The sequence below is a fragment of the Ailuropoda melanoleuca genome, chromosome 9 (assembly GCF_002007445.2).
Source record: "Ailuropoda melanoleuca isolate Jingjing chromosome 9, ASM200744v2, whole genome shotgun sequence".
Taxonomy (NCBI): domain Eukaryota; kingdom Metazoa; phylum Chordata; class Mammalia; order Carnivora; family Ursidae; genus Ailuropoda; species Ailuropoda melanoleuca.
Window position 1 is genome coordinate 70,639,455 of NC_048226.1, and position 12,292 is coordinate 70,651,746.

Genomic DNA, 12,292 nt, shown 5'->3' on the forward strand with positions numbered 1-12,292 from the left:
CGCTTCGCTCTAGCCCGGAGAGGTCTCCGGCGGCTGTCCTCGGCCCCGCGGCCCTTTCCCGGGCGTTTCTGGAGGAGTCCTCCCTCCGCGACTCCTGGAAGCCCAGTGACGCGTCAGTCGGCGGGACAGCTGGCTGCTTCTCTGGGAAATTAGCCCCTGTTTCCTCCCTATCCTCTCCGCTCCCGCCCTGGCGCCCCTCCGGCTGGCAGGACGCTGCCTCCCTGCGCTCGGAGCGAGTTCCCGGGACTCCCCCAGGGGGCTGGTTCGCAGCTTACCCCCGCTCGCTCCAGTCACCCCACCCTTAGCCGTCCCCGCCACCTTACTCCACCACCCTCCCCCGCCGCTCCGCGCACACCGCGTCCCGGCCCGGCCTCCAGCTCCTCTCTGCCAAATCGCTCACTTGCCAGCCCTTCGCCCCCGGGAAGAAGAAACATTTCCCGGAGCGCGCTCCTCAGCCCTCACTCCCCCCCGCGCTCGCCCTCCCCCCGCCCAGCTCTTTCTTTCTTGGGGGAGGGGGGCTGTCGCCTCGGATTGAAGGCCATTGATTTGTATGTATTTGTCCCAGCGCCGGAGGCTGCCCCAGCCGCCCGCGCGGGTGCCGCCGCCGCCGCTAGTGGAGTTGCCTCCCTGCTTCCCTAGGGTGGTTAAGCTCCACCAAACATGTCGGCTCCTATCGGGCCGCGGGGCCGCCCGGCTCCCACCCCGGCGGCCTCTCAGCCGCCCCTGCAGCCCGAGATGCCCGACCTCAGCCACCTCACGGAGGAGGAGAGGAAAATCATCCTGGCCGTCATGGATCGTCAGAAGAAAGAAGAGGAGAAGGAGCAGTCGGTGCTCAAGTAAGGACCCAGCTCCATCTTCCCGCCTCCCTCCCTCCCCTCCGCCCCCACGGCCGCTGCCCTGCGGCCGCCTGCGCTCCCGGGATCGCCGCACTCCCTCCAGCCGGCGGCGCCTGGGCCACGAGGGCTGCGGCCGGTGCCGGCCGCCGGGACTGCTTTCTGGGTGTCAGAGCGCGGGGGTGTGTGTTGGGGAGCGCCAAGGCCGGCTGAGATGAGGGTGTAGAGCCCTTGGACGTTGTAATTTTCCCGGGCGTCCTTCCGGCTTCCCCCGCGGGCCATTTGGGCTCCAGAACCCCCTCGGGGCTGAAGCTGAACCCAGGTTCCGCGCGGCCCCTCTCCTTTCCAGCCGCCCCCGCGCGGAGGTAGTGACTGGGGCAGTGAATCCAATATGGCCGTGCACAGGTGCTCCCTGGTCGGGACCCGGGCGAAGACGCGCCGCCGGGGATGCGGGCGCAGCCGGGCCGCCTCGTCCCGAGTTTCCGCAGGGCGGCTCTGTCTCCAACGCGGAGACGAGTAGAGCTGCCCACGGTCGCTGCGGGCAGGAGGGCGGCGGTGCAGGCGAGGGGCCTAAGCTCTGGCATGTCTCGGGTGGGTGTGCGACCGCCGCCATCTTCCAGCCCCTCCCCCTCGGCGGGTTCTAACACCCTGCACTCTGCTGCTCTTCCTGTTTGCAACTAGTAAATCTGTTTAATCCTGAAGAGACTCTGAAGAGGCTCCCATTCCTACCATTACTGCGGTTTGGGATGCTTCCTACCTCGTGAAGTTCTACTACTAGTGTTCATAGTCTAGGCAGCTGGGATTTTGACGAGGGTGGGATAGTAAAAGCAGCGCCCTGGAATCGGTTTAGCGCTGTATAACTTCAGCACCAGGGAACTGTCCAGACAGAAATAACAGCTTTGAGACTCCTTTTCTTGCCCGTATAGCAAAGAGATTTGTTTCTACAGGTTTGCTTTCAAATGTTTTATGGGCATTTGATTTCTCAGTTACTGTATGAAAGAGATTGTACAGAAGATGCGTAACCTTTTTATGTTTTTCCAACTCAACTTTTTTCTTTTTACTTGAAATCAATTATTCACTAAGAGATTAACTTGTACAGTTTATATGCTAAAGGTGGGTGGTTCGTCTGTGTGTTATCAAATACACTTTTCCCATATTCTCCACAGAAACACACAATTGAAAGAGTAGAATTCCTTTATGAAGGAACTAATACACCGACCTCTAATCATGTAAAGTTTAAAAACAGGTTGTTGAATTCAGTATTCTTTAATACACTTATAAAGAAACAAGTTTCTGTCTGTACATATGTATTTTCATATTTTAATGAAAAATGCTATAAATTGTGGTAACAAATTTATCAAATATCTAAGAAAAATAAAATTTCTCAAAAAATATTGAAGCACTAAGAGAGCAAACGTTCCTGACATATTAACTGGAATGAAGAAGAATTACTTCTTCAAAGCTAATTTCTGGGTTTGGAGACTTCTTTGGGAATATGACTTATTAGTAGGCTTGGCAAATGAAAAACGGTTAAGCAATTTAAGTAGCTTATTTTAACTAGTGGAGTAATAGAGCATTATTTTTAAAGGCTTTTTGAGCATTCTACTCACTCCGCTTTAACTATATATACTGCCAACACCAAGAGTTTGATATTTAGATATATGAATCTGTATTTTTTACTATAATCGCAGTAAAATTAGTGGTGCCAAAGTGGTGTCAAGTAAAATGTAGTTTTATTTCTTTGACCCACATGTTTAAATGTACAATGTGTTTTCATTTCTTTGTAGTATGCTAAATCATAGTATTTACTGACTAGTACACTATTGTTCTGATATGTAGAAATGTAATTGAACTTTTGAATACTAAATTAAGAATTACTCAGAATGACCAGTATGTTACATTAGGAAAATGTTGTGAAAGGGTTTTTCAGGTAGGTACATGACATTACATACATTACATTTCTGTGTAAACCTACATACGATGCAAATACCTATAATGTTTATGCATTCATAATTACACAGCTTAGGTAGAAACCTTCTCTAAAAATACACTCATACAATCTATGAAATTACATTGATGAAAAATCTGTTCACATTTATTTTAAACGTCTATTTGCATTTCTACCTAACAGTCTTGGAAGAGGTCATACCTCAAAATGGCCTACATGGTTTCAGAATTATTTTTATTATTCATTTTGACAAGTTTTTTGGAGGTTAAAGCATAATGTACTTAAGCATTTAATTTTAAATGTTGTTTAAAAATGTTTTTGGCTTTTGTAGTAAAGTAAGACTAGGCAAGGAAAATGAGGAAAAGAATAGACTTTATGATAGAATTATAATAAAAATATTGTTTTGAAGAATTTTATAATTTATTAAGTAGTATTATCAATATTGAGTACTAAGTTATAAATACTAGATATAAGAAAAATTAATACTAGTATTCTTCAATAATTACTATTTCTCATTAAGTTTTAGGAGTCATTCATCTGGTCAAGACTACATTATCCTTTGTTTTTCTTTAGCGATGTCCATTTAATTGCATGTTAACACCTATTCTGAGAGAAGGTCACGGGCAGAGAGAAAGTGAAAATCACATTCATGTCTGCTGCTTGTAACAACTATGTTAAAAGATAAGTTTGATGTGTGAAAAATTGAAACCATTGGATGAAAATATTTTCATGCTAAGTATTCATATAGAGTGGGGTGTGCCTATCAAAGTACATACAAGATGATAAGCTGGAGTACAGGCAGAGAATATTAAAACATACTTCTATTTCTATTTTTATTTGAAAACGAAATTAAGTTTTACTGATATTTAATATATAGATTGACAGTATTAAGATGCATATAATTTGTGAATAAATATGCACGTATTAAGAAGTTCACGCCTGAGATATTTTTAATGAGAGAGGTGAGCAATCAAAGGAGATTGAAACCACTATTGAGATCATTACTATAGTAATCTTTCTCTTTAGGAAGAGATTAATTAAGAACTACTTATATTTAATTATTAGCAATTTCTTCAAAGCCATGCTTAATATCCACATACTTAGGAAGTCTTCTGTCACCATCAAGTAATTTCATTTTATATGGGCTTGAGATACTAAAATTTTGGAAGCTTTTTTATATCTCAGTAGATCCCTCAGTAGATCAGTAATTACTTTTTTTATCCTTACATGACAATCCTTTTTTATAGTTCTAGTTTTGATAACTCAGTCTACTGGTAAAATCTCTTATGTTCTTTTACTTTTTATTTTTAAGCCTTGTCTTTCAGATTGTAAACTCCTTGAGGGCAAGAATAACAATGTACTCTTCTTTGGAGTTTCTGTTTTGCAGCATCTTTAACACCTGCACATATTAGATACCTAATAAGTAATGTTGATATGACTTGTGGTAATGTTAAGGAGGCAGATTACAAATTTTGTTGGGAAAATGAAGAATAATTGCTTTGAAAGAAAAGCATGGTTTATTAAGTTTATGTTTTTCAGTGAGGTTTTTTTTTTAATGTAGTATTGTGAAAAAATGTATGAACAAAGCAAAACTACTGAAATCAATAGAAAAGTATTCATTCAGTAAATATTTATTGAGTTTCTACTATGTGCATGTCATAGCCTTTCAGATGAGGGTTTTTTAAATAACAAATTAGAAATTATGTTTCTTGATGTGTAAATTATCTTTTTATTCTTAGTTGTAATTTTCTGTTAATGTCAAAGGGATAATTTGCTCCCCAAATAAAGGAAGACAATGAGTAAAAGTTTCATGATAGATCAGAGTGACAATTTTGCTACATTTAAAATGTAGATGAACAGTTCTAAATTTTTTTTGATAATTTTAAGAGTATTTTTCAAAGTCAGTTTATAAGCTTCTTTATTTAATGGATAATATATACCTATAATACAAAATTTCTTAGCTGTGTTTTTCCCCAAGCCAGGGGCAACTACTCTTGCCAGTTTATTGTATGCTATTCTTTTTTTTTTTTTTTAAAGATTTTATTTATTTATTCGACAGAGATAGAGACAGCCAGTGAGAGAGGGAACACAAGCAGGGGGAGTGGGAGAGGAAGAAGCAGGGTCATAGCGGAAGAGCCTGATGTGGGGCTCGATCCCATAACGCCGGGGTCACGCCCTGGGCTGAAGGCAGATGCTTAACCGCTGTGCCACCCAGGCGCCCCTATTGTATGCTATTCTAGAAATATTCTATACGTAGGAGTAGAGATGATGTGTATATATCACAGGTGTGTGTGTATGTGCATGTGTGTATGTGTGTGCGCACAGATATATGGGTGTATATGTGTACATATAAAAAACGCAAATGTGTACTGCAGTTTACTTTTTAGGAAATCAGTTCCACATCCATTAATATATAGTTTTTTCATTCATTTTAATGGCTGCATAATATCTCATTTTGTGAATGCTCTGTAATTTCTTTAACTAGAACCATATTTTTGGATATTTAAGTAGATTCTAATTATTTTGCCATTAGAAACAGGACTGTGATAAATATCTTTGTACATATATCATTTCCTACATATGTGAATATATCTTTGGAATGAATTCCTAGAAATGCATTGTCGGGTCAAAAGGTCAGTGTAGGTACGCATAAGTGACATAAAATAGGGAGGCTCCACATCCTTTCCAATTCAGTGTGTGATAATCTTTGCCAATATTTTGGTGAAAAATATGCCATTATAGATTTAGTTCAAATTTTCTTATTATCAGTGAGCCTGAGAGCCTTTTACATTTGTTTAAAGTCTTGTTTTTCTGTTGGTTATTTTTAGTGATTTGTAGAAGCTCTTTTTATTGTCATTTGTTTTATGACCTGTTTATGCCTTTTTTTATTGGTCAGGATTTTTTAAAAAATGTGTTTGAATTTATTACTTTTTGTTTTATGGCTTTGGGGTTTGTGATGTAGTTAGAATGATCTTCCTCATTCTAATACTTAAAAAACTACCATATTGTCTTTACAGCTAAGTGAAAATTTAAGAACAAGGCATGTCAAATAATAGATGCAATTTAATCATGAAGACTTTTAAATAAAAATCATTATTGTACATGTAAAGAGCCATGGCTATTGTAAAAAATTGAAAACCTAAAGTTTCTAAGAATTTAAGATGCATTCTAAAACATTGATTAGCATTTTAAGAGACAGTACCTAATACATTCTTTATATATATTCTCTATTTTAAAGTAACTAGGACAATTAAATAATGTCTTCTTGTTGACTATATATATTGATAAAGAACTGATCATACTGTGTGACGAAGAGAGATGTAATGGAGGCAAGTGTGAGGGACCAGATGGATTTTGACTTGAAACCTTCATTTACTAATTAATAACTAAAAGGTCTTACTTATGTTGTTAAGCACTCTGAGCCCGTGTTTCCTCATCTATGTTATCTGAATAATAACACCTACCTTGAAGGATTGTTGTCATCAATATAGACTAAATGTCCTGGCATAAGTAGGTGTGCAACAGATAGTTGTTATTAACTGATTATAGACAACAGTTTCTAGGCCTTAATATTATTATAGCATTCCTGGATGAAATTTTTCCTTTTTTTTTTTTTTTTTTTAAATTGAGCCATTCTCTTCCTTGTCTACTGGGAAGTAAAAACAAAAAACAAAAAAAACCCCGAAGATTTTTAAGTGACTTCATTATTTATCTAGAAGGTTAGGGGTGGAAAGGGAAGGTGATGAATTGGAAGTAGTTTCCTCAGCAAAAACCATTCTCAGAGCGTCTGAAAACTAAGGGATAGTAGTGAAAATAATATACCAACTTACTGGTAAGATATTGATTGTCTTGGGTGGTTGTGAAGGAACTAATTTTTGCAGATTACTCCGTGATTTTCCTTAGATTTGCCTGGGATCAATTTTTTACTCTAATAAAAATATGTATTTATTTATTTTTCTTATTCATATTATATCTGAGAACTCAGAGAATCTCATCACGTTAATGGATTTTGAAGAATTATTACAGTTCAGAGTGCTCCTGTCCTTTTCGTTGCTTCTCAGATGCACACAATCTTTGTATGACTGCTCTTTCTCATCTTTCTGACCTTAGCCTCAAGTTTGCATCCTTAGAGAGCTCCTTCTTGCCCACGTATTCTTTTTTTTTTTTTTTTAAAGATTTTATTTATTTATTTGACAGAGATAGAGACAGCCAGCGAGAGAGGGAACACAAGCAGGGGGAGTGGGAGAGAAAAGAAGCAGACTCATAGCAGAGGAGCCTGATGTGGGGCTCGATCCCATAACGCTGGGATCACGACCTGAGCCAAAGGCAGACGCTTAACCGCTGTGCCACCCAGGCACCCCGATTGCCAACGTATTCTTAAGTAGGTTCTCTTCTTTCTTCTTTTCCACATTTTTAATATTTCCCGTTATGCTTATTAAAATTTACAATTTCTTAATTTGTTTATGGTCTGTCTACCCTGCTAGATTATAATCTCCCAGGGAGCACACACCCTGTCTGTCTTGCTCACCATTTCAGCCTCAGTTTATAACCTAACACAATGCTTTATGCATAGTAGTACTCACAAATATTAGTTGGGTGAATGGATGAAACATTGGGAAAGAGATACTGTGTTTCATTTAGGTACCGCTTGAAGTAGGATTTCAAGGTAATCTAAAAGAAAAAGGTTTGCTTAGGCAGTAGTACCCTTATTTTTGAAATCAACTATAATTTTTAAACGTATGTCCAATTTTGCTTACATTACTAGAAGCAAACTTATAGTATTTGTATATGGTTGCAACTTATCTTTCTTTTAGACTAAGCACATATCTGTTTGACTAGAAACCAGCAGAATATTGTGATATGTCATTTTGAAATTTTAATTATTTTTTAATATAAGGAATATTTTGCTTTACAAATTATTACTTTACTTTGAAAGTGTTTGTAAATTTCCAATGTGCTTAACAGAGCTGAATGGTAAGTGATGTACAGAATATTTTGGGTAGAAACAATTCTCCTCAGAGACAGATAGTCGTAGGCCAGCCGTAATCATATGAACACATTGAAATGTAAAGTGTTGTGAAAAAACACCATAAAGGTGTTTTTAAGTACATCATGATCATAGTAAAAAACATGTCAGATTAATCAAGTGAGTGTTGTCTCTTTGGTATTGTTTAAGGGTGTCAGACATTTTATCCTTTTAAATTCTTTAGAAATTTTACTCCTACAAGATATTAAAGATTCCAGAGACTAGAGATACTGTTGTATTCACTAGTCATCTGATGAAATGCAGATATCTATCTCTGAATGTTAAAACACGTTGAAATATTATCGGTTAACCCTTTTGGGAACTCACTATAAGAAACATGATTATCCACAATTACAATGTTGCATGATAAGTGCTGTGCACAGTGTATCATGGATATATTCATAAAAGAGGAGCCCTTGATCCAGTTTTGGGGGGATGACATCTAGGCTGAGGCTCAAAGAATGAGTAGATGTTAGTTGGGCACAGGAAGATATTTTAAGCAAAAATACTAAAACTACCCCAGGCTTTAACTTCCTTTGTAATAGAGAGGCAGGACATGGTCAAGAAACTAACTTGAAGTGGTTTAGAAGGTCTGGAGCATAGGGTTTATTGAGGTGTGTCAGTAGAGGAGACTCGAGAGATGGCAAGGGTTAGAACTTTGAAGACGTTTTATGTTTTTCTTTTGGTTTGGATTTAATCCTGAAGTCAGTAGGGAGTCATGGAGGCATTTAAAGCAGTGACACAGTATAATCAGACTTGTTGGAGAAAATCCCGCTCCTGCAGTAGGAGGGATTGATGAGAATATGTAATGCTGGAGTCAAGAGCAGTAGTTAGGAGACTCCTCTAGTAATCCAGGTGATACATGATAGAGATATGAAAGAAGGCAGTTCTGGTGGAGGTGAAGAGGCAGGATAGCTTTGGAAATATTTAGGAGCCAAATTACTGGGATTTGCCATCAGTGTGTAAAGGGTCAGGTAAGCTCTTAGGATGCCCGATGTGCTCAACCGATCGCTATACATAATATGTATCTATCTTTGCTCCTCTGATGGTCAACTCTCTACACTGGTCTAGTCTCAGGACCAGAGCTCTCTTGAGAGAGCACTTGGAGGGAGGCTTCTTTTTTTTTTTTTACTTATTCTAAACAGTTTATAATGTGAGTATTTGTAGAATTGACTACACCTTGCGATATAGAGGGGTGGATGGGAAATAATAGAGTAGTAGTAGGAAGGGTAAAAAGGGAGAAAGAAGAGAAGGCAAAGGAAAAGGGGAGAAGATCAGGACTATTTGAATCCGTTCATAATTGTGAGGAAGCCTACCTAATATTTTAGCTTAGAAAACTTTTTTTTTTTTTTTTGGGCGCCTCGGTGGCGCAGTCGTTAGGTGTCTGCCTTCGGCTCAGGGCGTGATCCCTGCGTTCTGGGATCGAGCCCCACATCAGGCTCCTCCAATGGGAGCCTGCTTCTTCCTCTCCCACTCCCCCTGCTTGTGTTCCCTCTCTCGCTGGCTGTCTCTCTCTCTGTTAAATAAATAAATAAAATCTTAAAAAAAAAAAGAAAACTTTTTTTTCCCTACTGAATATATTACCATTGTATAGTTTTTTTCAAAACTGCAGGTCTGTTTTCCTTTTATTGAACATCCCTTGCTCCCATTGAGAACTTCGTCTTAGTGAATTTCTCACCATCTGATTTTGTTCCATTCTTTCGGTGTTTTTCACTATTATACAATCTTTGTTTTATATGATAGGTTTAACTAGGACAAACATCCTCCCTCCCTTTTTTTAAAGATTAAAAAAAATTTATTTGACAGAGAGAGAGAGAGAGAGAGAGCACAAGCAGGTGGAGCAGCAGGCAGAGGGAGAGGGAGAAGCATGCTTCCCACAGAGCAGGGAGCCTGATGTGGGACTCGATCCCAGGACAGTGGGATCATGACCTGAGCCAAAGGCAGACGCTTAACTAACTGAGCCACCTAGGGACTCACAAATTTCCTTTTTTGTGTATATTCCTACATTACTTCCTAGGGAATTTTGGAAATGTGAGTGTAGTTTAGGGAAATATAAGGAAGATATTAGCTGTGGAAATGCCGTGGTCGGTGAAGATTCTGTTCCTCTTTATATTAGTGAATTACTGCAAATTTCAGACAGTGTTGTGTATGAAAGAGAGATAAGTTTTGTTTGTGTTACGAAAGAGAGATAAGTTTTGCTGGATTTTGTGATGGGCAGTTTTAGAAATAGGATTAGGAATAGGATTATAGAAAGGGAAAAGTTAAGAACAGGTTTAGACCCAGGAGTGATATATTATTATTTCACCTACTTTCTCTCTAGAACTGTTGTTACCCGCCAAAAGTATAGGCAACTAGATAGTAAAAATTAGGTTAAGAATGGACAAGTTTTGTACAGTTTATGTACTATAAACATGTATTATATCTATGTTATATATACATGTTAAAAAGCTCTAATTTGTGTTTTCCATATCACATGGTGCTGGCATTTAGAGTTAAGAATTTTTTTAGTTTATAATCATTTAGCATTCTTATGTAACACACAGAATTTGGTAGGTTCTGCTAAACAGAGATGCTGGTTAAATGCTCTTTTAGGCACGGGAGGAAGATGGAACTCTCTATGCACTTAGGCAGTTTTTTTCCCCCCAACTAAGTTTATGTTCAGCCCTAAGGGAAAACTAGCAGTTTCATGCATCCTGCAACTAGGCTTCTTGGATGCTAAAACTAGGAAAAAGGGTTTATACTAAGCAATATAGCTAGATAACAGAATAACCATAATGGTGGTTTTGGTAAGGGGTTTGCTTCTCAGGCACATATATGAACAATCTGTTTCATCATACATCACCTCACACAGAATTCCTTTTGACTAAAAGCTGAAAGAATTAATTAATGCTTTTATTTGCACAATAAAAAATTAATTTTGTAGGGAGATACTAGGTTTTCATCAAAGATTTACATTCCTCTTTCAGAGTTGTTGCTGCCCAGGTGCTCAGCCCTGGACTACCTTCTCCAGCTTTCATTGTTTCTAAAGGGGTTCACATGGTTAAGTTCTGGCTGATGACTTAGTCTCCTCTCCCTTCCCCCCCACCACCACCCCCGCATTACACGTTATATGAATAAGAGATACATTGCTGTCTTAAGTCACTGATTTCAGGAGTGTATCTATTACTGTGGCTATCTTAAGTAATATCAATTCCCTTATTATCTGTTATTTATTTAACTCTGGGAAGGCTTTACTCAGCCATCAGAAAGGATGAGTACTTACCACTTACGTCGACGTGGATGAAGCTGGAGGGTATTAGGCTGAGTGAAATAAGTCAGTCAGAGAAAGACAATTATTATATGGTTTCAGTCATATGTGGAATGTAAGAAGCAGGGCAGAGGACTGTAGGGGAAGGGAGGGAAAGCAGAATTGGAAGTCATCAGAGAGGGAGAAAAACCACGAGAGACTCCTAACTATAGGAAACAAGCTGAAGGTTGCTGGAGGGGAGGTGTGTGTGGGGGAAAGGGTAATTGGGTGATGGGCATTAAGGAGGGTGCGTGATGTGATGAGCACTGGGTGTTATATGAAACTGATAAATTATTGAACACTACATCTGAAACTAATGATGTACTAGAAGTTGGCTAATTGAATTTAAATTAAAAAAAAAAAAACAACAAAGAACTTTGCGAAAGCTTTAAAGTTCCCGCCTGCACTGGTCAACTTCAGAAGTACTTTGGTGGTACTGAACTTTATTACCACACGTTGATCTCTCTTTAATGATTGTCTGATTTAAGCTAACATAAGCCTTAACTCAGCCATAGGATTGTTGAATACAGAATTTACCAGGAAGGGTCTGTTCTATCTGCTTGGTGACAACTGGCTGTATCCCATCTGGGGATTTGTTATTGAGGGTGCAAGAAGGTACATCTACTAAATCATAAAAGAGATGCACTGGAAGCAGATATAGGATACAGACTTCATGATGAGACAGAAACATTTGCAATCCTAGGATCTGTTTTAGAATAAATTGAAGTCTCATGTTAGAGATTTTGCAGGTTGAAGGCTGATGGTTAAATTCCATTTCCAAACTAAAGGTTGGGAAGGTTTATAGAAATTGGAAGTGAATTTTAAAAGACCCAGAAAGGTATAGTTGAATGTCACTGAACTTTTATTACTGCATGTTGCATATTTTTTCCATTCACCCCTCTAGGTCTACTGCTACACTACTGCTTTTCCCTCACTTTGCTGTATACAATGGGAGGCTGAACTCTGTGGATTGCACCAGTGGGCTCTCTTGTCCCTGACTTTCAGTTGGGTTCTGTGTTGTGAGATATTTGCGGTTTGGAGGGAAGGAGGACAGTGAGGTCACATTATTTGTTCCCAGGCTTCCTTCAGAGCAGGCCTTTTGTGTCTTTCTACTGAAAACAACAGTTCCATCTGCTGGCCCTCTTAGTATAGCTACTTTCTTCTGGTTCTGGAAATTGCTTTGCACTGTTGCTAGCTCC

The 12,292-nt window shown here is 39.3% G+C and overlaps 1 protein-coding gene across 33 annotated transcripts in view; it reads left to right on the forward strand.

Annotated features, from left to right (window-relative positions):
• The first annotated feature begins 301 nt into the window (after positions 1 to 301).
• The window catches only part of RIMS2 (regulating synaptic membrane exocytosis 2), a 611,447-nt gene continuing 599,456 nt past the window's right edge, over positions 302 to 12,292 (forward strand). For 24 of the 33 annotated variants that reach the window (XM_034668421.1, XM_034668424.1, XM_034668464.1 and 21 more), the window contains exon 1: positions 303 to 836. In XM_034668421.1, the coding sequence (XP_034524312.1) occupies positions 661 to 836 (176 nt within the window). In that variant the 5' untranslated portion in view covers positions 303 to 660. Of the gene's footprint in view, positions 837 to 12,292 lie in introns of all 33 variants that reach the window. The other 9 variants (XM_034668441.1, XM_034668443.1, XM_034668445.1 and 6 more) reach the window with 2 other exon arrangements.